The 24,998-nt window shown below is 43.2% G+C and overlaps 1 protein-coding gene across 1 annotated transcript in view; it reads left to right on the top strand.

The window, feature by feature from the left end:
• The first annotated feature begins 1,340 nt into the window (after positions 1 to 1,340).
• ift172 (intraflagellar transport 172) overlaps positions 1,341 to 24,998 on the top strand; it is a 28,538-nt gene continuing 4,880 nt past the window's right edge. Inside the window, exons 1-37 of the mRNA XM_079341378.1 lie at positions 1,341 to 1,547; positions 2,107 to 2,250; positions 2,564 to 2,676; positions 2,766 to 2,805; positions 3,222 to 3,287; positions 3,407 to 3,486; positions 3,646 to 3,733; positions 4,110 to 4,324; positions 4,412 to 4,535; positions 5,345 to 5,440; positions 5,556 to 5,717; positions 5,875 to 5,928; positions 6,265 to 6,368; positions 7,415 to 7,500; positions 7,947 to 8,059; positions 9,687 to 9,854; positions 10,340 to 10,476; positions 11,646 to 11,753; positions 12,512 to 12,596; positions 13,029 to 13,121; positions 13,591 to 13,668; positions 13,834 to 14,082; positions 14,668 to 14,746; positions 15,424 to 15,544; positions 16,018 to 16,162; positions 17,690 to 17,779; positions 18,357 to 18,454; positions 18,801 to 18,936; positions 19,862 to 19,978; positions 21,448 to 21,590; positions 21,674 to 21,767; positions 21,878 to 21,942; positions 22,078 to 22,258; positions 22,391 to 22,500; positions 24,000 to 24,129; positions 24,421 to 24,519; positions 24,782 to 24,891. Coding sequence (XP_079197504.1) covers positions 1,509 to 1,547; positions 2,107 to 2,250; positions 2,564 to 2,676; positions 2,766 to 2,805; positions 3,222 to 3,287; positions 3,407 to 3,486; positions 3,646 to 3,733; positions 4,110 to 4,324; positions 4,412 to 4,535; positions 5,345 to 5,440; positions 5,556 to 5,717; positions 5,875 to 5,928; positions 6,265 to 6,368; positions 7,415 to 7,500; positions 7,947 to 8,059; positions 9,687 to 9,854; positions 10,340 to 10,476; positions 11,646 to 11,753; positions 12,512 to 12,596; positions 13,029 to 13,121; positions 13,591 to 13,668; positions 13,834 to 14,082; positions 14,668 to 14,746; positions 15,424 to 15,544; positions 16,018 to 16,162; positions 17,690 to 17,779; positions 18,357 to 18,454; positions 18,801 to 18,936; positions 19,862 to 19,978; positions 21,448 to 21,590; positions 21,674 to 21,767; positions 21,878 to 21,942; positions 22,078 to 22,258; positions 22,391 to 22,500; positions 24,000 to 24,129; positions 24,421 to 24,519; positions 24,782 to 24,891 — 4,160 coding nt within the window. The 5' untranslated portion in view covers positions 1,341 to 1,508. The remainder of the gene's footprint in view (positions 1,548 to 2,106; positions 2,251 to 2,563; positions 2,677 to 2,765; positions 2,806 to 3,221; positions 3,288 to 3,406; positions 3,487 to 3,645; positions 3,734 to 4,109; positions 4,325 to 4,411; positions 4,536 to 5,344; positions 5,441 to 5,555; positions 5,718 to 5,874; positions 5,929 to 6,264; positions 6,369 to 7,414; positions 7,501 to 7,946; positions 8,060 to 9,686; positions 9,855 to 10,339; positions 10,477 to 11,645; positions 11,754 to 12,511; positions 12,597 to 13,028; positions 13,122 to 13,590; positions 13,669 to 13,833; positions 14,083 to 14,667; positions 14,747 to 15,423; positions 15,545 to 16,017; positions 16,163 to 17,689; positions 17,780 to 18,356; positions 18,455 to 18,800; positions 18,937 to 19,861; positions 19,979 to 21,447; positions 21,591 to 21,673; positions 21,768 to 21,877; positions 21,943 to 22,077; positions 22,259 to 22,390; positions 22,501 to 23,999; positions 24,130 to 24,420; positions 24,520 to 24,781; positions 24,892 to 24,998) is intronic.

Consider the following 24,998-nt stretch of genomic DNA (forward strand, 5'->3'; position numbering starts at 1 on the left):
AACAGATTTGGTATCCCGCTGTGAGGTGAATGTGTGAACAACAACATCAGGAGAATTTCAGCGGAAGTCCTTCTGAAAAAATAAATACAGGAATGTCAAGTTTTATGACACTGAAGTATAAATAGTTCAAGTAAGTTAGAGTCGACTTTTTATATTCAGCTAATCTTTAAAATAAAGATAGAACTATGATAGAATTATCTCATTTAATTTAAGCCATTTCTGGAATAGGAATTCAATCTTGCAATCTTGTGCCTCTTCTCCAAAAAATGTTTTTGAAAAGAATCCGTGGAAAGGGAGGCGTCGGGAATTTGTGCAACTTTATTTTGAAGCCATAAACACTTTGTTTCCGGTGCAGAAACGCTTCACAAACTTTGGCGCCACTTCGACGTCATCGCTTACCTGCAGCACCAAAACTTCTAAGCAGCTGGGAATTCAGTTTGCACCCACGAGGCTGGCGACATTTGTGCAAGTTTGCAACCTCTGATTTTAGAAATAGCCTACAACAGACATGTGGCAGCTGTTAAATGTTACGGATCATTATTTCAAAGTATTTTTTATACTTCAGTATAAATTGATCCGTAGAAAATATTCAACATTATTTTACCAGTTTTTTTAATTACTTGATTTTTAATTTAATTAATTAATTTAATCATTATTTATCAAAAATTAAGGAAATGTTAAAGCCAGCTAAGTGAAGTAGGCCTAAAAATATGTGCTCTAATAAGATACATCAGAGAAGATACAACAAAGAACATCATTGGTAACTTGAATTTCCCTCGGGATCAATAAAGTATCTATCTATCTATCTATCTATCAGACTTGTTTGAAGATCTGTCTAGTATAATTATATAAAGTGTACATTTGCTGCGTGGTTGTCATGGAAGGGGATGTAGCTCAGTGGTAGAGCGCATGCTTTGCATGTATGAGGCCCCGGGTTCAATCCCCGGCATCTCCAGGTGATCTTTTCCTCCTCTTAGCCTCAGGAAACATCGTCATACACACATATGACATTTTAAATTCCTAGTATAGGCCCACTGAAGAATTGCACTCTGGTAAATTAAGATACATTTATATGTTTATATATAATTTCTTACGCATTCTTTTGTAATACGGCTCGATTTATGTCGTAAACATCACATAGTTATAATGGAAGATTCAAGCTACAAATAAAATAAACACATGTGTAATTTAGTGTTTTAATTTAGATCGAAATATTTTACATTTTGTCGAAAGAAAACTACGCAACAAGCACTTATTTTTATCAATTTATTTATTTATTTTTAAGTCCGTCACATTTCCCACGGTCTGTAAACGCACCACAAGTCCCCGCCCAGCTCGAGGCCGTAACCAAGGAGATCACAGTTCTGTTTACTGCGAAGATGTCCTCTTTGCTAAGTGCTACACCTCGGAGCTGGTCACCATAATGACTATTAACTAAACTATCCTCTTTATATCAGCACTGATAACACATTTCCCCCCTTTAGGAACTTCCCAAACACACCTGTGAAATGCAACTTAGGCATCTAAAGACGCTTTTAACCCCGCAGGTAAGTCCAAATATGCTCAGATGCTAATTGCTAATGCTATCTGATGCTGAAGCGTAGCATCATTATTTTAAAATCATTTTTAAAATAACTCAAGAATAACACAACAACCTCTCGGTGATAAAGCCTCTGAACGATTTACTTACTCATAGGTATGTTAGTCTTGAAAGCAGGTGTTTATAGCTACCTTTGTTTGATTGGGACTCGTTACTTTAAGAGGTAAAAAGTTCTATTAAACCGTATTTATCTGACAAGTACAAATAAACATCTTACTTTAACATATTTAAAGCAAAAAAGTAAATAAATTAGACACATACACTTGCTAAGACGCAAGTTTTTTAGCAGCATGTCCCAAATTAAATGACAAAATACTGCAGTATTATTCAGAGGTGTTTTCTTGTTGCATGCTTTAACATTGAGATGAAACTCTCAACTTAGTTTGTCACCAGTTAGTTTGTTACACAACTAATTCAAATTAGTTGTGTTCGGGTTAGTTAAAAGAGTCTAATTGATGCTTTTATCGTTTACATGTTCTCTTTGTTTGTTTTCTCTGCCTTCACAGGAGATTGCTGCCAAAGTGACATGTTTGGCCTGGGCACCCAACAACACCAAGTTCGCTGTGTGCACCGTTGACCGAGTGGTGCTGCTGTATGACGAGCAGGGAGAGAAGAAAGACAAGTTCTCCACCAAACCTCTGGACTCCAAGGTAAGAGATTAAATATCTACGTTCACAGGTGCTGAGCTCCCTGACATCCAGGAGAAGAAACAGACAGTTCAAGTCACAGCACGATAAAGAACATTTTCTCTTTAAAAGAAAATAAATGTTTTAAAGCTTTGGATGGACAGCGTCATGAAAAAGACTGGCACACTTTAGAGTTAGGTTGTGTGGTAGCTCTACATTACGAGTACTTCACACATTTAGCCAGAGAAACAGATTAGTTGAAGAAAATATAATCGACTGAACAGAAACAGTTTGCCTGTTGATAATAATCTCAATGTGTTTTTTGTTTTTTTCTCAGTATGGAAAACACAGCTATACAGTCAATGACATGGCGTTCTCGCCGGACTCCACAAAGATCGCCATCGCCCAGTCTGACAACATCATCTTTGTCTACAGGATCGGAGAGGACTGGTAACAGATTTAGTTTTCAGTGTGAATGCATCGAGAGCATTTTTATTTATTTTTTTTCTTCTACTACTCAATGTTGTCCTCTTTCTTAGGGGGGACAAGAAAGCGATCTGCAACAAGTTTGTTCAAACGGTAAGTAAACAATGTTGACACTTTGTTTACTCAACAGGCCGTTTTCTGTGGCTGTCGCTTTAAATATGTAAATTAGCGGTGTCTGGCCACGCCCCCTCTCTGGAAGGGCTCGGGTGTACTCGCTGCTTTCTGGCTCCATGTCCCATTGTTTACGGTGAGAAGGCAGACTCAGAGGGCAGAACAAACTCCTAGCTGTGGGAGTGTCACCCACCTGGGGGGAGGGGCTACTGCCCTTTGTGATGTCATGAAGGGAAAACGGCCTGTTTGAGCACACATTTTCTGAAAAGTGGAGCAGGCAGAAGACGCAGAGGATGGACTTTTTTTTTCATTATTTGAGAAATAAGAAAGCTAATGATGGTTAGAAACAGTGAAAGTTTCATGGTTGTGATGTGAAATGTTCTGGGGTTTTTTTGCAGAGCGCTGTGACCTGCGTGCTTTGGCCTGCAGAACATGTGATTGTTTATGGATTAGTGGAAGGCAGGGTAAGTTTAAAGTCTCCTGATGTAACCGTTTATTCTGGCTCTGTGGAAGAATGTTGACATTTGATTGCATTTAGTTTGTTCCATTTGATGTATTTATCGACTTCCTGTGTTTTTCGAAGGTTCGACTCGCCAACACTCAGACCAACAAGTCCTCAACCCTGTACAGCACCGAGTCCTGTGTCGTCTCACTGGTTTCAAAGTAAACACACACATATGAGATGATGTCAGATAGTTCATGTACTTGATTTTTTTACAACAACAAAAAAAACTTTCTGAACAACAGAACAAAAGTTGGGTAACAAATCATGGACTTGTTATTTTTACTCTTTGTTTTACGTCCGTTCTGTGTTTTTTTAAGTGTTTCCGGTAAAGGCATCCTGTCCGGCCACGCTGATGGGACAGTCGTGCGCTACTTCTTTGATGATGAAGGCTCGGGGGAGTCTCAGGTAACCACAGCCTCACAGATCACTCGTTGGGCTCCTGTGTCCACCTGGAGTAAGTGTGCTGAGAATTAACCCTACGTCTTGTCTCTATGGCAACAGACCCTTGACAACCTCTGCTGCATGACCGACGCTGCGTCGTCGGTGATTGGCAGATTGTTTTCTTTTTTCCTTTTGATGCCTTTTTTTAGAGATAGAGTCAGAAATGAGAGAGAGACAGAGAGAGAGAGAAACCTCCAGGTGGACACAGGCCCTTATCCTTATTTATTCTATAATAAACATCATTTGACATTTTGATTGATTGATTTGATTGTATCACTTCCTGCATGCACGTTTGTTTTTAATGCACCTCGCGGTCACACTGACTCTGACTCTGATTCAGGGTAAGCTGCTGATGCACCCGTGCCCACCCTACGCTCTGGCCTGGGCGACAAACAGCATCATGGTGGGCGGCTGTGACAAGAAGGTGGTGGCTTACAGCAGAGAGGGTCACATCCTGCAGACCTTCGACTACAGCCGAGACGCGACGGAGAGGGAGTTCACCGTCGCCGCCACCAGCCCGAGCGGGCAGTCTGTCGTGTTGGGCAGCTTCGACCGGTGAGAGTTGGTGGCTCTGTCGGGGGAATGAGTGGTTTGAAGAGACTCGGGTTCAGAGGTGACGTTTCGCCTGCTTCGTCCTCCCAGACTGCGGGTGTTTAACTGGGCTCCCAGAAAAGGAGTGTGGGATGAGGCGAAGCTGAAAGAGATCCAAAACCTCTACACGATCACCGCGCTGGCCTGGAAGAAAGATGGATCCCGTCTGTGTGCGGTAAATACTTCATCCAGGATCTGATTTTAACGCAGAGCTTTACCTGAACACCTGATTTCTCTTCTTTAGATTATAACCTGATTAACTGATTATAACCGACCAGTTATTGGTAAACATTTAGTGAAGCCAGAAAGCAGATGACTCTGCTCAGCTGCATGCAAACAGGCACGATCAGTTTAAGAGAAACGTTTTTGAACCTCTGCGTGAAAAGTTTGACTCACAAACAAAGTATGCATGTACGGAAAACACAAACAGACTCAGGAGCCTGAAGGAGAAACAAAACTTAAATTAAAAATGTTTTGGGAGGTAAGTTGTTGTCAGCTAGATGGACAGTTTAAAAAAAAAAAAAAAATCTGTTTGATCAGATAACCAAAGGAAAATATGATGGCAAAAAATAAACCCACATTTTAGCTCTAACTGTGTCGTATTATATCGTATTTGATTTGATAAATACATGGTTGTTTTAAAGTCTTCACAGCTGGGATTGGTAACACTCTGCATCTTAAAGGGATACTTCACCCATTTACATGAAGCTGTGTATCATTAGAAACATGGTAGTAGTGTTGAATGGTCGTGAATCCAGCCCTCATTTTGCCCTGAGACGAGAAAAATATGTTTTTCTTTGCTTGAAAGTTTTCTTCATGTGATGCAATATGACACTTTTTGCATCGCATGAAGAAAACTTTAAATGTCCGGTCCCTTAAAAAAAACTGGAGACCATATTTTTTCAATTTCAGCCTCAAAAAGTGATGCTGGCAGAGATCCTCAGTATTAAAGACAGAAATGATGTTTGTTTTGTGTTTTCACAGGGAACACTGTGTGGAGGAGTGGAGCTGTTCGATTGCTGCTTGCGGAGAAGCATCTATAAGAACAAGTTTGAGATGACCTACGTCGGCCTGAGCCAGGTGCAGACATCCGACCGCTCATTTTAAAGTCTGCGTGGAGGAGAGAAGTACACGTTGCATGATCCCACGCGCGACCACGTGCATCACGTGTGTTCTCTCCTCCTTCTCGTCACAGGTGATGGTGAGGAACCTCAACACAGGAACTCGCATCGTCCTCAAGTCTTATTACGGATACGAGATCGAAGAAGTGAAGATCATGGGCAAAGATCGCTACCTGGTGGCTCACACATCCGAAACCCTTCTGCTGGGAGACCTGCTGACCAACAACCTGAGCGAGGTGAGCCTGCCACGCCTTCAGGGGGAAATCACCCGAGAGACGGACGTCTTTGTGATAATCCATCGACCTGTTCAGATTAAATCCATGAACTCCACCTGTCGGTTTTCTTTGTATGAGTGATCAGTGAAGCCTTGACTCTGCTCCTCTTGTCCTTCAGGTGCCCTGGCCCGGCTCTGGAGGGAACGAAAAGTTCTTCTTTGAGAATGAATCCGTACGTACACACACACAAACACACACACACACACACACACGTCTTTTAAAGAACAATACACACATGAACATAATGTTTTATATCTGTGTGTTGTTCTGTACTCTTCTTCTGGCTTGTAAAATGTGCATTCATGACGGGTTGATCTGTAGTTCACTGTTGCCATCATCTGCCCAGGAACTACAGATGGAAATGAGCTAGTTAGCTAAATCTGCTACAGCAGCTCAAAGAGTCGGGTGTAATAACGTGTTTGTTCTCAGGTCCTCTCATGTCTTCTTTTTCTCCTCACTGTGTTTTTGTTGGATTCATTTCTTCTTCACATGTCTTCTGCTCCTTCAGGTGTGCATGGTCTTTAACGCCGGGGAGCTGAGCCTGGTGGAGTACAGCAACAACGAGATCCTGGGTTCAGTCAGGACGGAGTTTATGAACCCTCATCTGATCAGGTGGGTCCGGACAAGCAGAGCGAACCGCACCCCGACGATTAGCTAACGCTCGCGCCAAACTCAAACAGGTTTGTCTGGTTCCAGATAAACAGATGTGCAACAACGCTCAGTGAGCTGCAGAACATTTTAGATTGTTTAAAAACAGAATTAAAGCCACAACAAAAAAAAACAAAAATCTCCTTAATTTAGAGATTTAGTTTGCTGAATAAAATCTGACGAAGCGAGACTTTGATTTGTCTCACTGAGATTTTCAGAACAGCTCAGCTCGATCCGAGTTAAACTTCTCTCTTTGTGCGGAGGTTTTATTATTAAAGATGACATCTGTCAGCTCCTTCGGCTTTACAACATGCTCAACCTCATTTCAGGCTCATCAAACTAATGAAGTGTTCCTTCATCTCGTCGTATTTCTGTCCTCTTCTGATCATCCTTTCCTTTGGTCGAGCGAATGTGTGTTTCCAGCTCTAAACATTAGGGGGCAGTATTGAGCTGTGCAAAAAAAAAAATCCCAGTTGTTACTTCAGCAAATCTCCAGGAAACTCAGTGACACATCCATGTTTAAAAAGTCGGCCCTGACATCCAGTCAAGTCCTGAGTGACAGTCGGCAGGTGACCGATTAATGGGAGGACTGTTTTTTTTTTAAGTGTGCTCTGACTGCTCCTCGCCTCTGGCCTGACACTGCTCCTGATGAGTGCTTTCCTGCAGGCCATTCAGCTCTGATGACCAGCAGCCGGAGCAGATTAGTCCCAGCTGAAGCTGGATGTAACGTTTCAATGATGAATGAGTGGGAATGTACTTTTCTTTCTTTTTTTTATACTGGCCAGTGTTGTTTACCCTAATATCTGTGTGTGTGTGTGTGTGTGTGTGTGTGTGTGTGTGTGTGTGTGTGTGTGTGTGTGTGTGTGTGTGTGTGTGTGTGTGTGTGTGTGTGTGTGTGTGTGTGTGTGTGTGTGTGTGTGTGTGTGTGTGTGTGTGTGTGTGTGTGTGTGTGTGTGTGTGTGTGTGTGTGTGTGTGTGTGTGTGTGTGTGTGTGTGTGTTATGCATTCAGTGTCCGGATAAACGAGAGGAAGCAGAGAGGAGTTGAAGACAACAAGAAGCTGGCGTATCTGATCGACATAAAGACGATCGCTATCGGTGAGAACGAGAACGTGTGTTTGTGATGCTCGTGACCTCGTCAGATTTATTTTATCTGGATGTTATTCTACTGAAAACCGATCGATTATAATTAACACAAAAACAACAATAACTCAAGTCCTACACTCCCAGTCCTGGATCATTTCTTGTTTTTAACGACATTGCTGGTAGTTCTTCCACATCTGATGTGATGACATGATTGCAGAATATAATCATGAACGTAATATAATCAATTAAATCAATATAATCAATTGAACCTATAAGAGCCTTGATAGTGAAGCACACTGAGCAGGGAGGTGAAGTGTGTAAAGTTTAGAAACTGCTCAAACAACGTGAAGGAATCTTCACCACTCTTGAGTTAATAACCTGTTTGAGAGACGACGTCACGCTCACCGCTGCTCACTTAACTCCCCCCCCCCCCCTTCCCCCCCCTCTCCCCCCCCCAGTGGACTTGGCCGGCGGCTACAATCTGGCAACCATCAGCCACGACTCCAAGATCGACTGGCTGGAGCTCAATGAAACCGGACGCAAACTGCTGTTCAGGGACAAGAAGCTGCGGGTGAGAGAAACCTCAGCACCCTCAGAGGGAACATCAGAGAGGACCCAGTGTGTGTGTGTGTGTGTGTGTGTGTGTGTGTGTGTGTGTGGGTCATGTAAAAAAATAACCGGGACATCTGACGCTACATTTAGCTCTTAAAAGAGTGAAAGAGAAGACAACAACAACGATGACAGAAGAGGGAAACAGTGAAAAGAGACGACTCAAATCAGGGCGTGATACAGAAATAAAAAGTCCTTTATTGGTGCTGTCAGAGCCAGGAGCTTCTCGTACTAACCAAAACAAAATATTTAATCTCCTCTGATAATGGAATTGATCTTCCTCTTCAGCTTTTTGCATTTTATCGATTTAATCCTTAAAAACGTGCGTTTCTCATTTTCCCCTCGACACAAGAGAACAAAACGGGTTCGTTAAAGATCGCTATATTTTTCTACTTCCTCTCGTGGCGGCCCTGAGATCCTCACCTTTCTGACAGTGTCAGCGAGCTCTCGTCAGCTTCTGCCCACGGGGTAAAGAAAGAGTTTCATGCCCGAGCCCCGGGGCAAACACCGGCACAACTCTGGTAATTGGAAATCCCTCGGGTGGCCTAGCAACTTTTTTTTTTTTTTTTTTTTTTGCTGCACTTGTGCGACACATAATGACCTGAAATGTGGATATTCTGGTACAAATGTAAAAGTCTTCAGCCCGGACAAAATGAACTTCAGTGGGACAGATTGTGAAATATTTCTGTGTGAGCACAAGTGGCCTGAGAGGAGGTGGGAAGTTTGACGGTGAGTAGAACCGGTGAAAATCGTTTCACGGTGAAAGAAATCCTTCCTTAAAAATGTTCGGAGGCAGAAAAAGGATTTGAACGCTTTTTTTTTTTTACAGGTGTGTAAAGCGGGTTGTGTTACGATGCGTAATGGAGACACATAAACAGCTTAACCTTCTGCATGTGCTCTGTGAACTGGAAGACTGAAAAAAAAAAAAGCCGACCAATCAAATCAGTGAATTGACACCTCAGGTTTATTTTCTGTTTTTTTTGTCTCTTTCCATCAGAAGAAATCAAGTTGTTGAACAAATGTTTGTCAAACAGAAACTCGCTCGTGCTCATTACATTCAAACTTGTCCAGCTGAGCCCCAGGGTGAGACTATAGATGGAGCGTTATTAAAAATGGTGATGGAGGTGTGTGTGTGTGTGTGTGTGTGTGTGTGTGTGTGTGTGTGTGTGTGGGGAGGTAGGAGATATTAAGGTAGCTGATTGCAGCAGCAGGCGGCCTCTCGTACACGCTCGCAGCTTACAAAGTGCTCGGGGAGCCACTGTACATTATAGAGTGTACATGGTCTCGACTCATCAGGGGAGAATAAACTGCTGTGCGAGTGCTTATACGGAGGAAGGTAATCAACTCAACTCCAAATCAAATCAGCTCAAGTTGGCAATGTAAACTTTGTACGACGGGGGGATAATAAAATCAGGACGATAAAGAGCGTTTACGACGAAAGCAAACGCATACCTTATTTCTTTCTATGGGCTTAATTGATTGTAAAAGTGGTTCTTTGTCCTAACTGGTGTCTGATCACGACAGCAACCAGCTAAAACATTTAAAAACAATAATATAACCTCTGGTGTCCTCCTCCGTCCTCCTATCAGCTCCAGCTGTACGACATAGAGAGCGGCGTGAAGACCACCCTGCTGAGCTTCTGCTCCTACGTGCAGTGGGTGCCCTGCAGCGACGTGGTGGTCGCACAGAACCGGGGAAACCTCTGCATCTGGTACAGCATCGACAGCCCCGAGAGCATCACCATGTTCCCCATCAAGGTGTCAATTATTTTAGATTTCATCATTTAGCAATTCTGCTGTTTGTTTTTAATTTGACCCTCACTGACCCAGGGGTGGGGAGGACTTGTCCCTGAAATCTCTCCTGAGGCTGACTTAATAAAAAAGATAAAGACACAGGATTTACATTTCACTGCATTTCTTTGTATGAACATGTGGGGGGGTGCGGACGGAGCACTGAGGGAATGCCACTTTTAAAATCATGCTAGTATTTTAAAACCTGTTAGCTTGTGTTGTTTTTTTTTTCTTCTCTTTTTGGGGGCTTTTTTAGAGAGAGAGAGATAGAGAGATAGATAGATGCGGGAAAGGAGCCACTGGCTGTGCTTGAACCCTTTGAGAAAGTGGATTATTTTATTTTTTTCCTTTCATTTGTAGTGAAGTATAAAATCCTTTGTAGTGTGGTAAATGCTCGAGCACTCGATCTATTTCTAGTGCAGGTTTAAACTGTGTGTGTTCGTCTTCATCAGGGAGACATTGTGGACCTGGAACGAGCCGACGGGAAGACGGACGTGATCGTGACGGAGGGAGTCAACACTGTGACTTACACTCTGGATGAAGGCCTCATCGAGTTCGGCACTGCTGTGGATGACGGGGATTACGACAGGTACCTTTCCAATCTCGCACTTCAGCAGGAAAATCACTGTCATTAGCATCGAACTGAACATCCATCCGGCGTTCCAACTACTTGCTGCTTTCCTGGTTGGGAGTCAGCAAGTGACAGCCGGGCGAGCAGAACAGGCCAGATGTCCTTTTATCCCGCAGCTTCCTCCAGCTCTTCTCGAGGGTTTCTCCAGAGCTCCCAGGCCAGCTGGGAGAGTTAATCTACTCGCTGCGTGTTGATTTTGAACACCTTCCTCATCAGATGGATAAATTGTTGCTCCTGACCTCTCTCTGAGTTTTGAGGAGCAGCTGCTGAACTCCTCACAGGAAGTCTGAACTCTGGGACACAAGCTGACGTCAGCCGCCTTGAAGGGGAAGAAATCAAGAGTTTGCGAGGCGAGCGTGTCTGCAGGATTTTAAAAGAGACATACTTGTATACTTTGACCCTTGAGATCACGAAACAAGCTTCTGTATTTAATTGCATGCTGTGGTTTATGACTCAAGGTCAACAGGGAAAATCACACAAATCTAACTTCATTAAAAAATAGGCCGGAAAAAGTTTTCTTCATGGTGCGTACATGAATACCAATTAGATGGAGCAGAGCGATGAGGTCCATGATTTCACCAAATTTTGATCCATCAGCTCGCCTCTGATAAGTTGGGGCTAATTTTGTTTTTGATCAGAAGGAAGATGTTACAAATACAGGTGTTATACCATTAAAACTGTAGATATAGAAACTGTGACTTCTGGCTAATAAACCCAATTTGGTTTTTATTAAAGGTGAGATTTGGGTTAAAATGATCTTTAGGTCCTGACAGACATTAATAACTCAGGTGCTCTGAAAAAAGGAACAAAGAGAATCCGTCGTCGTGCGTGTAAGTCGACACCTCGACTCGCTCTGTAGGATGCGAAGGAGCAGCCGATCCAGATCTGAAGCTGAACCCAGCAACCAATCAGAAGACAGAGATTCAGCTGCTTGTGGTCCTTTGAGCTATCATTGATGAGAGTACATGTGCTGCTGTTAATCTGTGTTATTGATCAGTGTGTGACTGTTTGTACTGGTGAAACTGTCTTTTTCATGCATGTTGCTTTATGGTCTTGTTGCATGACTCAGCTTTCCTTGTGTGTGTGTGTGTGTGTGTGTGTGTGTGTGTGTGTGTGTATATTCACAGGGCCACAGCATTCCTGGAGACTCTGGAGATGTCATCAGAAACAGAAGCCATGTGGAAAACACTCAGCAAGCTGGCTCTGGAGGCTCACCAGCTTCACATTGCTGAAAGGTCAGCGAAAGACACACACACACACACACACACACACACACACACACACACACACACACAACCTTGCAAGCTAATTTTCGTTTCTCTGAACTAATTACGTTCCGTATCAGTCCCAATTGTACCTGAGACTAATCTTTGGGACTGAGGAGATGCGACAAAACAAGGGCACCTTGTTCACCTGGAAGTATTTTACACACACACACACACACACACACACACACACAATCCAACACAGACACAAAAAAACATGGCTGCGTCCCTGCCTGACCTTCAGTCTCCAACTTCATTAATCATCAAAGGCTGTGTTTAATTTTTCCGGTTCTCTATCTATAATAAGCATTTTTCACTCTTTCTGCATTTTAATTTTTTTGTCTGTTTTTGAGAAATATTTTCAAATTTGAATCCTCTCGTCATTAATAATACATATGCTGTTGGTTAGGCGTCGGCCTGATTTGCATAAATCATGAAATCTGGGAGAGAAGCGTTTTTGTCTGCAGCGGCTGATGTTAATGAGGGAGAGAAGTGAGAAAGAGAATCAGACACAAGGAGGGTTTTTTTTTTTTTTTTGTCCTTTCATAACTTGTTCTTTTATCTGATGCAACTTTTCAGGGAGAGTTTGTAATAAGGTGGCCGAATGCACGGATGTTTCTTTTCATTTCTCAGACCGTCATTAGACAAAAGCTCCGATTGATCTCAGTTAATTGAGTCAACTCTTCTTCTGCTGCTGTCTTTGTTGTTTTTGTTTTTTTCTCTTCCAGGTGCTTCGCCGCCTTGGGAGACGTCTCGACTGTACGTTTCCTCAACCAAACAAACCAGATTGTTGACAAAGTTTCTCAGGAAATGGTGGGTTGTTTTTTTTTTGTTTGTTTTTTATCTCAGTACAGATCAGTGAGCGTATATAAAGACGGACGACACGTCTCCGCCTTCTCTCGTTGTAAAAAGAAAACGACCGTGGTGACGACAGGGCAAAGATCAGCACAGATTAGTTTGTGATGTTTCCTCTCACTGCTCCTCCGAGGAATACAAAGGAGAAATCCTTCCTGCATCTTATCCCATATGCTCTTTTTGTAAAGCGTCTCCAGAAAACACTTCACAAATAACGACTGATTGATAGGATACAACACAACACAAGACACGATACGATTAACCGTCCCTGTTGGAAATGCGTCCTGGACTCGTGACTGACTCTGTGACCACTTTGAGTCTGTTTGTGTTTTGTTTTTTTTTGTTTTTTTGTTTTTTTTTAACTCTGCATGCGTTTTGTTTTTTGACCAGGGAGGAGATGGGACCGAGTTCTTCCAGGTCCGAGCCCACGTTGCAGCGCTGGATAAGAACTTCAAACTAGCTGAGATGCACTACTTGGAGCAGGTGCCATTACACACACACACAAAACTAAAAAACAGACTGGGAAATTAATGACTTCTTTTTGTCGTAATTAATGTAAAGAGCGTGCAACAACTGGATCCAGAATGAGCGTCCAAAATAAAACCAAAAAAAAAAGATAAAGCAAACATTTCATATTCTACTTTTAATCTGCACACGGACGTTTGGAGCAGGCGCTCTCCTTCAGCGTGAAACAGGAAACTACTGAGCCATTTTAAAAACTACCATCTCAGTATGAAGCATTAATCCCAGGTGCATTTCACTCGGAGCTTTTACAGCAAATCACACAGTCACTAAATCGATCACGCTCTGTTCCTGAACAGCTGCGATTCAAGAAGCAATGAAACGACACTTCTCCTTTGCATCTGTATGGATGGATTTAGTTTGTCAAGCATGCAGAATCCAAAAAATACAACTGTGATTTATGTGTTTTGCACAATCCTTTTGTCTGCAGAATGCCATCGATGAAGCCATCGAGATGTACCAGGAGCTCTACATGTGGGACGACAGCATTGCTGTGGCGGAAGCTAAGGTAATAATGAACGCACAGAATTATTATTAACAGCTTTACAGTTAAATCTAAGGAGACCCGCCTGCTGCTCTGCATACTTTAGACACAAGTATTATTTTTTTCCCCCTGAGTAAGCGCATGTCTAACAAAGCTTTGGCCTGCTCTCTTCTCCTAAAATGACCTCAGGGCCACGCGGAGCTGGACAGCCTCCGTGGGAACCGTTACCAGTGGTTAATGGAGACGGGTCAGGATGAGAAAGCGGGCGAGGTGAAGGAGAGCGAGGGAGACTTTCAGGGAGCGATCAACCTCTACCTGAAGGCCGGACTGCCCGCCAAAGCCGCGCGCCTCGCCATCAGCCGCCCGGAAATCATCAACAACAGCGACAGCGTCGGCCGCATCGCAGCCAGCCTCATTAAGGGCGAGTTTTATGAAAGGGTGAGTGTCTCTCCGACTCGTCTTCATTTAAACATTTCCCACTCCAGCTCCTAAAAGACGGCAGGAGAGAGGGAGAGGTATCAACACGGGGAACAACATCTTTCTTTGTTTGTTCAGATTTACACTCCGTCTTCCTCCCATCTGTCTGTGAATTTCTCGGCGTCTCTTTCTGTCTGAGGACTCGATTCTTTCTCCTGCGGCCATCTGTGTTTGTGGAACAGGTGGGAAAGACAGAGGCTTTGAAAAAAGAAAGAACAGAAACCTCTGAACAAAATGTGTTGCCGTTGCCTGATGGCGCCGGGTTTTTATTATTGTCGGTGTTTAAAGGAAGATACGGATGCTTCAAATAATAGATTTTTACTTGCAGCCATCTCTTTGCCCCACTGACGTTTCTGCTCCTCGCAAAGATTTAGTGTTTTCTCCAACTTTGTTAACCGACTGGTCGGAGGAGAGACACTGAATTAAAAAGAGATAATTAAAACCGACTTTTACTTTCAAATTGTGCCGTTCAGTTTACATTGCTATTGATTGTTTTTTTTATAGTTTTCTTTTAAGTCTCGATGAATGGTTATTCCTTCTGAGCAGGCAGGCGATCTGTTCGAGAAGATCAGGAACAACCAGAGAGCTCTGGAGTGCTACGTCAAAGGAGGAGCCTTCAGGAAAGGTAAACTGGCTGTTTCCCCTGTTTTATAATTAATTCAATTCAAATAAAAAAAAAAAAAACTTTATTTGTCCCAGGGGGAGAAATTCAAGGGCACACAGAGCAGCAAATGAACGACAACGCAACTGTGCTATAAAACATTTAAGAAGACGTGAGAGCCATGATTGTTTCACCCCAGGCCACCAGAGGTCAGGCTGGGGCGCCACCTTGTGTGGGCTGTGGGTGGCTACAGGTGTTTTAAGACGCTCAAGGTTGTAGTGGAAGGAGCAAATAGTTTCGATTTTGTTTGTATTTGAGCATTTATGGTTATTGGAACCGCACAGGAAAATAAATCTGTTTTTGAGTTATTTATGCCAACTTTTGACTTTGTTTATTTTATTTTATTAAATTTAAACTGAGTACACCTCAGACAGCTGCTGAGCTAAGAATTTGTCCCTACACAAGATAAGAGAAAACAAAGAATAAAGTTAGAAACAAAGTTAGATCCAAAGAGTAGCAGAGAGTAAAATGTCTCGATGTTTGTACAAGTTAAAAAACACAAAACAACATCCAGAGTGCGTGTCTGCGGGGGGGTCACGTCTATAAACCCCTCTATGTCAGTCCTGCTCACAACAGGCTGTTTCTGCGTCTGTAGGTAAACAGCACGTGACATAAAGTTTTCTCCTTAATGCTTCCCGTAGCGGTGGAGCTGGCTCGCCTCGCTTCCCCCGCTGAGGTGGTGAAACTGGAGGAGGCCTGGGGAGACTACCTCGTCCAGCAGAAACAGATGGACGCCGCCATCAACCACTTCATTGAAGCAGGGTACGTGGTGTACGGGACAAAAACAGTTTCAGCAGATGGAATGGAGGAGAGATGAAAAGTAAAAATAATCCAACAGAGACAGCCAATTGTTCTGTAAAAATCCTCACCAGGACCACGAGAGAGGGATGAGAAGAGATATCTTTAAACCTGATTTATATTCTTTTTCACACACGCACAATAAAGACAGGTGAGCAGCAGATTGCTCTTCTTTCCTGGTTGAAAAAGCATCTGAAGCTGAATTTTTTGACAACAACAATGTTTTAAAAATACAACTTCAGCTGAGAGTTTTTGTTTTGCAAGGAAAGTTTTAAACGTTTATCTCAGTATTGATAAAATCATGTGTTTTTAAACTGAAGCCTGCCCCCAAGTTTACCTGAGTGCATCCTTTTGGATTTCTCTCCGCCTGTTTGATTTAATCCGTTTAAATACACACTTATTGGAAAGTTGTTTTTTTTTTTTGCGTTTCCTCGCAGCTGTTCACTGAAAGCCATCGAGGCGGCTATCGCAGCCCGACAGTGGAAGAAAGCCGTCCACATCCTGGAGCTACAGGAGGATTCATCAGCAGGAAAATACTACCTAAAGATAGCGCAGCACTACGCCTCGATGCAGGAACACGAGGTGAGAGCAAGAGGGGCGAGGTGTGGAACGATTATTAAAAAAAATAAAAAGGCCAAACTAAAAGCTTAGAGGGAACCAACTTCTATCGTTCATCCTGATGATTTATGTATCGACTATCGACTCAACCACACGACCGTCCAACACAGGGGTGTCCAAACTTTTTTTCTTGCGGGCCAAAATTGTCGCGTTAGAATCGCTCACGGGCCACGGGGTTTTTTTTGTTTGTTTTTTTTTAAATATTGGAAGGAACTTTTTGTACTTTGACCTCTTCAAAAAATAATGTAAATACACAATAACTAATTGCGGTGGGAAACTGTTGTGTTCTAATTTTTTGGAAAGAATAGTCAGGCTTTTATAGGTCTCCCTCGCTAACATGAAGAAGAAAAAAAAAGAACGAAATATGCCATCTGATGAAATCTTCTGATTCTTCGATTTGAAGTCAAGGGCCACAAAAAATCCACTCAAGGGCCACAAATGGCCCCCGGGCCGCACTTTGGACACCCCTGGTCCAACACCTTGCCTTCCCTGTCCGATGAGCTCCTCAGGTTAACTTCTCACCAGCAGCACAGCCAGAGGGGCTAAAGAGGCTGTGACATTTTGCCACCGGCAACACATTTCTAAGCATCTCACAGGGATAAATACAGTCACCTAAACACACACACACACACACATACACACACACACACCTGTGGACACACACATCCTTCAGCTCAGTCTCCATGGAGCAGTGTGTGGGCTGTGTTTGCTCGAGGGGGGCTTTGGCGACGATGACGAGTTGGATGACTGTGACAAAAGTTGCCAAAACACCAGAAAAAAAAAACAGGAGTGATGAAAAAGAAGACGAGGAAGATAAATCGAGTGTCGACACAAAGAAAAAGAGAGGAGATGATGATGATGATGACAGTGAAGCTTCGGCTCATTGTGATGAGCTCAGCTGAGCCAAACAGCCTCCACTGACTGCCAGCGTCTGAAAATAGCACCGCCATTTCTGTCTTGTTTGCTCTGCGGGCATATTCACAGGAAGTAATTAAGATAACAAGCTCTTTGCTTTCCAACTTTGTGGAAGTTGCCGTAAAAAGTGTGATTCATTTTTTCAAACTAAAACAATGGAGGACGCTCACGCACCTGTGGTTTCAACACAGAAGTTATCAGGTGGAAAGAAAAAAAAAAACAATGACTTCACATTTTTTAATCAAACCAGCAGCGCTCGCATTCGTTTTACTGATGCCGCTGTTACGTACGGATTTAATGGAATAAAACGTTCCCCTTTTATGTAGCAGAAAAATGATGACTCCTCTTTTTCTAACACTGCGTCGACAAATCAAACTCATCTCGACATTTTCCATGAATAGAAATCTATTTAAAAGTTTGCCATTTTATAAAATTCTTGTGTGGTAGATAAGAGTATGTCAGAAGGTTTTATTTATTCTTTGGCATCTTTTAAGAAAAGCTTCAGGAGTTCAGCTTGTATGTCCCCTCTGTCTCAGTGCATGTTGTTGTGTGTTGTTGTGTGTTAATGGCCTGCAGGTGGCAGAGCAGCTGTTTGTGAAAGGAGGTCACATTAAAGATGCCATCGACATGCACACTGCAGCAGGACGCTGGGAGGAGGCTCATAAGGTCAGTACGGGACACAACGAGTCAAACGCGCTTGAACTGTACCGTGCCAGAGGACGCGTGCACGCGCTTGAGGGCAGTTCGGAGCACTGGCACTCGTCAAAGACAAAACTGGACTTTTGGGTTGAAGTCTGCCGAACAAGCGAGATATGAGGGGGGGAGGCACAAAGTGACCTGGGTTGTCATGGTTACAGCCAAATCTGTCAGGTACAGCTGTGGCTACCGCTCAAGGCCCAGCTAGAGATGCAGAAATCACACCGTCACAGGTATGACGTGAAAAGTTAGCGATGCGTATTTGATTCCAAATATCTCTTTAACTTTATGCATGTGGTAAAGTAAGCAGAGAAGAGAGGATTCATGATGACATGAACACAACACACAAGAAACCTCCCTTATGATTTTTTTCATGATCATCCTGACCAAAAAAAAACAATTTTTAACAGAAAAAAGGAACATCTTAACGCATGATGATAATAATAATAATAATAATGTGGAAAAAAAACAAGATTTTTAAAGGATGTTTGGTCCCGTGTTATCAGTCACGCTATGAATCAGACTAAATGAAGTGATTTGTCCGCAGTTGGCCGTGACGTGTATGACAGAGGAGGAAGTCATGGCTCTGTACATCAGCAGAGCTCAGGAGCTGGAGAGAGACGGAAAATTCAAGGATGCGGAGAGGTAAATGGAGATCACTTAATTTATAGCAATCTTGTCGCGTCACATGCCGCTGGATGTTATTGAAAATGGAGAGGAGCGAAGTAACATGACTGCTTGAAGTCATCGCTCACAATTAGAGTGAGAAAAACAGTATTTAGCTGCTGACAGGTGGTCATTTCAGACGCTGTTTTGACTTGACTGTCTTTTCATTTCCTTCCATTATGTCTGGACTCTAAACGCCTCTCTTACTTTTTGACACTCAAACTTTGAAAATCAAAACAAACAGTTCGGCTGCTAATGGATGACTCTGTGTGTGTTTTTGTGTGTGTGTGTGTGTGTGTGTGTGTTTTTGTGTGTGTGTGTGCAGGCTGTTTGCCACCGTGAAGCAGACCGACCACGCCATAACCATGTACAAGAAGAACCGCATGTTTGATGATGTCATTCGCCTGGTTGCCAAACATCACCCTGACTTATTGGCAGAGACCCACCTGCACCTGGCCAAGGTAAACCCCGTCCGCACATCGACGGGTACTTTTTAAATCAGAGGTTAAATCCCATCCTCACACGCTTAGTTCTAAAAAATAAATAATCTTCTTCCACATGAAAACCCAAAACACGATGTTCTTGACACGCTAAATTAATCTCGCCATTCCCCTGCAATTACCACTTTATTTACAAAGTCGACATAGTGGGAGAGCAACTTTGTAAGTGTGTAAAAAAAAAAAAAAAAAAAAATCATCCAGTTAGCAACGTTAGCACCAGTTTGGTTAAGTCTGCCTTCACACTAATCTCATGAAAACAAAAGTGACAGGGTGGCACTGGGTTACGTTACAAACTCAAAACTCCATATTCAACATCCGCACATAAAACAAGAGTTTCTGAGAATCTTCACCCTGGACAGAGTTTTCCTCAAGGTACATTTTTACTGACCCTAAAATGCAGTTTGCAAACAAAAAGTCAAAACACACAGAAAAACCTTTGTTTTCAGAAATACCATTTATACGTATGGACGAGGCCTAAAGCTCCAGTTTTTAGCTGCGAGTCACAGGCAGGCAGAAAGACTACTTTGGATTTTTGAGTTGTCCAGATATGTTCACGCTGAGGCTGAAAGTCTTTAAGCTCCAAATAGTTTCAACAAAGAAGATTTAGAAGGCAATCTTATAGAGTTTTTACTTGCTTTTGTCAGCAGCTTTTACTTTCTTTCTTCTTTCTTCTTCTTTTTTTTTTTTTTTTGCTGTGTTGCCAGCTGAGAAAAACGATTGCTGAAGGGACATGAATCCCACTTATCAGCACCTCACTTTGGGACTTACAGTCGTGCACTTTAATGAGTTTTCTACGCAGATCTATTAATGCTGGATCGCGCTCTCTTTTTGTGTGGTGTCACTGCGTGCGTGTGTGTGTGTGTGTGTGTGTGTGTGTGTGTTGCAGGAGTTGGAGGCTGAATCCAGGTTCTCAGAGGCAGAGTACCACTTCATGGAGGCTGATGAGTGGAAATCTGCGATCAATATGTACAGAGTCAACGACATGTGGGAGGAAGCATACAGGGTAGATACGGTCACATTGCCTGCTCTGAATCCCAAGTTTGAACTCTGAATGTATGAGCTGTAATTGTTTATTTTAGAGGTTGAAACCTCCTCCCACATAACGAATATTAACAGCAATGTTCTCTGCAAAGGCTTGAAAGCTGGAAAACCCTTCATTTTTTTGTCATCGATGCTGGAGATGTGTGACCTTTATCAAAAATGCGTCACGTTTAACAGAATCTTCAGCTTCCTCCGTACAGTCGATCATGCAACAGAGGAAGTCTTTAGTTTAAACGGACAGTATGTCAAATCCGCCGCCGGGGGGGGGGTCTGAGCTCTGAATCCAAACAATAACAAAAGATGACGTTGAGAGAAGCGGGGAATCACGGGAGTGATTCTCTCCGCTACTCTACCTCCCTCGTTTTATCAGCAGCAGCTTTTAGTAGACGCTCATGCTTCCTAATGTTGTGGCCATAGAGGTAACATCCAGTGTTTCCATGGCAACAGTAAATCATGTCTGTCATAGTGGCGGCCAGAAAGACGTTTACGTCCTTTTGCAACTACAAATATTACAGAAATCTCTGGCTTTCAAAACTGTTGTAAATACAGTATCTGAGGTGATCTAAGTAATCAACAAAAAATATGTAACCGTTTTTTTAAACAGTTTTTTTTTACTACTTTAGATGTTTAAGTGTAAAAGTTCTTCATATTAGATATTTAAATAACATCTCTTGTCATTTATTTTTGTTTGCCGTCTCCTGTTGTCTCACAGCAGACTCTCAGTGATTACAAAGGAACAGGTGGATTTTTTTTAATCACTTGAGAATCACGCCAGGCTGTCGTCTTAATGACGACCGGCTCGCAAACACAGCGTATATTAAATTTTTTTTTTTTTTAAATCAGCTTTGGAGACGAGCGAGGGAGAGGAAGGCGTGCAGCTGCTGGACTGAATATACTCTTGATTGCTTCCATATAAAGGAATCCTACTTTAATTTTTTTCTGATTACAATTATCGAAACACTCCGATACAGCGCCACGAAACTTAAAAAGAAGACACCCGAGCCCTTCCAGAGAGGGGGCGTGGTCAGACACAGCTCATTTACATATTTAAAGCTACAGACACAGAAACAGCCTGTTCTGATCAGGGCTGAAATAGAGGGGTTTATAGACATGATCAAATACAGGATCAGAGTGGATTTACAACAACACACTTCACACACATGTTGAAGAGGAGCTCTGAGACTTATTTAAACTAGTTGAAGAAGAGGAGGAGATGCGACCTTTAAATGTTTTGGTGCAGTCGCAGTTAGTGAAGGTGCAGATTGAGCGCTCCCCTGTTGTCAGTTTTTATTACTGCTGTTGTGTTCGAGCTCAGTGCAGCTTTATAGCTTCTATAACTTCTGTTCTCAGAGGGGTTAGAGATGCACTGCTGCACTACTCCTGTACAGATATAAACATGTCGATGTATTTTGGTGTGTGTTTGTGTATCAGGTGGCAAAGACTCATGGAAGTGATGCAGCCCAGAAGAAGGTGGCCTACATGTGGGCTCGCAGTCTGGGAGGAGAGGCGGCCGTCAAGCTTCTCAACAAGTTCAGTCTCATTGAGTACGCCATCGAGGCGGCGTGCGTTAGCCTGTAAGCGTCTCCACAACACACACGCATGCTTGCAGTATGGTTAAACCTTTCCATGACTTCTCTTTTTATTTTTCTCCCCCCAGCTCATTCGACTTTGCGTTCGATTTGGCTCGTCTGTCATGTAAAGAAAAGATTCCTGAGATCCACCTGAAGCATGCTATCTACCTGGAGGAGGAGGTAAATCCACGACTACGTCACAAAGACACAAATCTTAACTCTATATACACCAGTACATGCCAAAAAAAGGGTGACGTGTGAATATATTCTGTGACTGTCTCACGTTTCAGGATAAATTTCCGGAGGCTGAGGTCGAGTTCGTCAAAGCAGGAAAACCCAAAGAAGCCGTGTACATGTGAGTACAGGACATGCTAACACGAGAATCCGCCTTCTTCACGTGTTTCTCCCCCGTTGTGAGTTGAACTCCTCTCTAAAGCATGAGTTTGTTAGAGTTGGTTATATTTGGGCGTGTGTTTGTGGACCGCTCCAGGTACGTCCACAACAAAGACTGGGCCAGCGCGCAGCGGGTGGCTGAGGGACACGATCCAGAGAGCGTGGCCGAGGTTCTGGTCGGCCAAGCCAAGTTCTGCTTTGAACAGAAGGATTTCCAGAAGGCTGAGGCCTTCCTGCTCCGAGCCCAGAGACCTGAAATCGCCGTTCAATATTACAAGGTAAACTTTGAGAGCCAACCTGGCGTCAGGAAGAGCAAGAGACGACATCGGATCAAATTTACTTTAGTGAGATTTTGCCTAAGCTTGCTCTGCTGTTTTGCACCCATCTGCATTTTTGTTTTTGTTCTTCAGGCTGCAGGCATGTGGAGTGATTCCATGCGGATCTGTAAGGAGTACATCCCCAACAAGCTCTCTGTGCTGCAGGAGGAGTACGAGCGTGAGACCTCCAAGAAGGGAATCAGGTGAGGAAATATAAGAGGTCAAAGTCCACCAGGAGTCCAGAGAGCCTTCAAATGCTGATTCAAATTGGGGGTTTTTTTTTACTCTCACAACTGAAAAAGCTGCAGAAAATCAGTGAAACCGTCTTTCTTAAATGGAACAAAAAGGAGAAATCCTGCAAGAACAGAAGCTGGAAGCCTTGTGAATTTGACTCACAGTTGAAGATCAGATGTTTTCTATCAGTTTCAGCTGACTGTTTATGATTTCACGTGGTAAATTGTCTCCATAAAAGGGAAACAAAAGACTCTATAACATCCGACAGCCTCTCTCTGTTCACCCTGCTGAATAATAACACACACACAAAAAAACCCCCGAAACGGTTTGATGCTTTATTAAAACACAGCTCGAGTCGTAGCCCAAATTGAAACTACCAATGAGGAACAGCTCGTTAGCAGGCAGAGCAGCATCTACATCTTCCTCCCTTCAAACGCCTCTCCCTCTCTAATGACTCGTGGGAGAAGAAACATCAAAAGTTACCCACGGAGAACGACGAGGAAGAGGGTGAAAGCCAGAAAACACTGAATTATTCCCGCAGTTTGCATCTCGGGGTTTCAGAGCAGTTACGAGACTCTCGATTTCCCAGAAACTGTCCTCGATGTGAGTTCGGTTCCGGATGATTCCTTTTCATGAAATGCAGAACGAAAGAAAAAAAACCAGACAGAGGACAAGAAAAGGAGAGACTGAAATAAACATCCTCTGTGTTTTTAAGGAAACGTGATTCCTCCTCTTATATGTTTAAAGCTCCTGTGAGGAGTTTTTAACTGGATATGAAAGACACTGAAATTGAATAATGACATCTATGTAAGGAAACAAGCGCACCAACCAGAGCTTTGATTATCTCTGTCGTTATTTTTACTGATGTAATCGTCGCATGCAGGTCAGGTGATAGACGAGGCAAAACACAAAAACAGCCAATATTTACAGTTATGGGAACGTTTGACTGTGGCAAGAAGGCAGGATGAGATATAACATTAGAAATCCCTACAAACACGTGGAGAGGGTAAATAATCCTTATTGGGAAATATACGTGCAGCACGGGCTCGTTTCATCCCTCCGAGCTGCACGGGAGATGTGAAAGTCAGAAGAGCGTTTGCAGGATGGACTCAGACCGCCAGTGATGCTTTTTTTGGGGGGATTTACAAACCAAATGTGTGCATACTGCCACCTGCTGAATCGGACTGTGTCCATACACGATGTGTGCTCAGGCCCGGAGCGGTGTTACTAATGTCAGCGCAGACCAGCCGAGGGAGAGCGTTAAACAATCATGCCTAAAACACGAGTTGGTGTTTGCAATCCTAGTTCAGGTCAAATTTACATTATTTTTAATTTTCTGATTTAAAACTTCAGTCGAAGATTTATTTATTTTTTGCTGCACCTGAAGAGTCTTGTCTTTGAGGGTTTTAAGACGTTTGATGCTGATTTATAAAATGAAACCATCTTGTTTGTTGTGTGTGTGTTTCAGGGGCGTGGAGGGTCTGCTGGAACAGGCCAGGGAGTGGGAGCAGTCGGCTGAATACTCTCGGGCTGTGGAGTGTTACCTGAAGGTGAACGACGACTCCAACACCAACCTGATGGAGAAGTGCTGGATGAAGGTAAAGAAGGTCCAAATCGCTTTTATTGAGGTGTGACTCATTGACCTTTCACCTTTCACGGGGGGGGGGGGGACGTTTCTTTACTGTTACTGCAGCACGGTGCATCGAGTGTGTGCGTGCGACCGCCACGATCTTTGTGCACGTTATCAAACAGCTGCATTAACGTTTCCTCTTCGTCAGTTTGTTGTTCTCCGCTCTTTTGTTGATGTTGTCTTTCCATCGACGACGCATATCGTAGCAGTGATCTGAGTGTGTGTGTGTGTGTGTGTGTGTGTGTGTGTGTGTTACCAGGCTGCAGACTTGTCCATCAAGTTCCTCAGTAAAGACCGAGCGGTGGAGGTCGTCCTGGTGGTCGGGCCACGACTCGCGCAGCTCAGGAAGTATAACGCTGTGAGTGGAAACACACACACACACACACACACACACACACACACACACACACACACACACACACACACACACACACACACACACACACACACACACACACACAGACACACACTAAATTAAGCCACACCTCCTTTTTTTAAGCATTCAAACAGAAGAGAGGAAAGTTGACAGACAATATGCGTACAACGCGTCAAATGTCTTTTCTCGTAAGACGTGGTCCAAACTTTTAAATGTTTTTAATTTGTCGGATGTCGTGTTGAAGGCGGCCGAACTCTACTTAAACCTGGATCTCATCAAGGAGGCCATCGACGTCTTTATTTCTGGTGAGGAGTGGAACAAAGCCAAGAGAGTCGCCAAGGAGCTGGATCCCAGGTTTAACACACACACACACACACACACACACACACACACATTCATACATACTGCAAATGCTCAAAGACAACATTGACAGAGTCTTATATCTACTCAGACAAGTCTCT

The sequence above is a fragment of the Symphodus melops genome (genome assembly GCF_947650265.1).
Source record: "Symphodus melops genome assembly, chromosome: 1".
In the NCBI taxonomy this organism is placed as follows: Eukaryota; Metazoa; Chordata; class Actinopteri; order Labriformes; family Labridae; genus Symphodus; species Symphodus melops.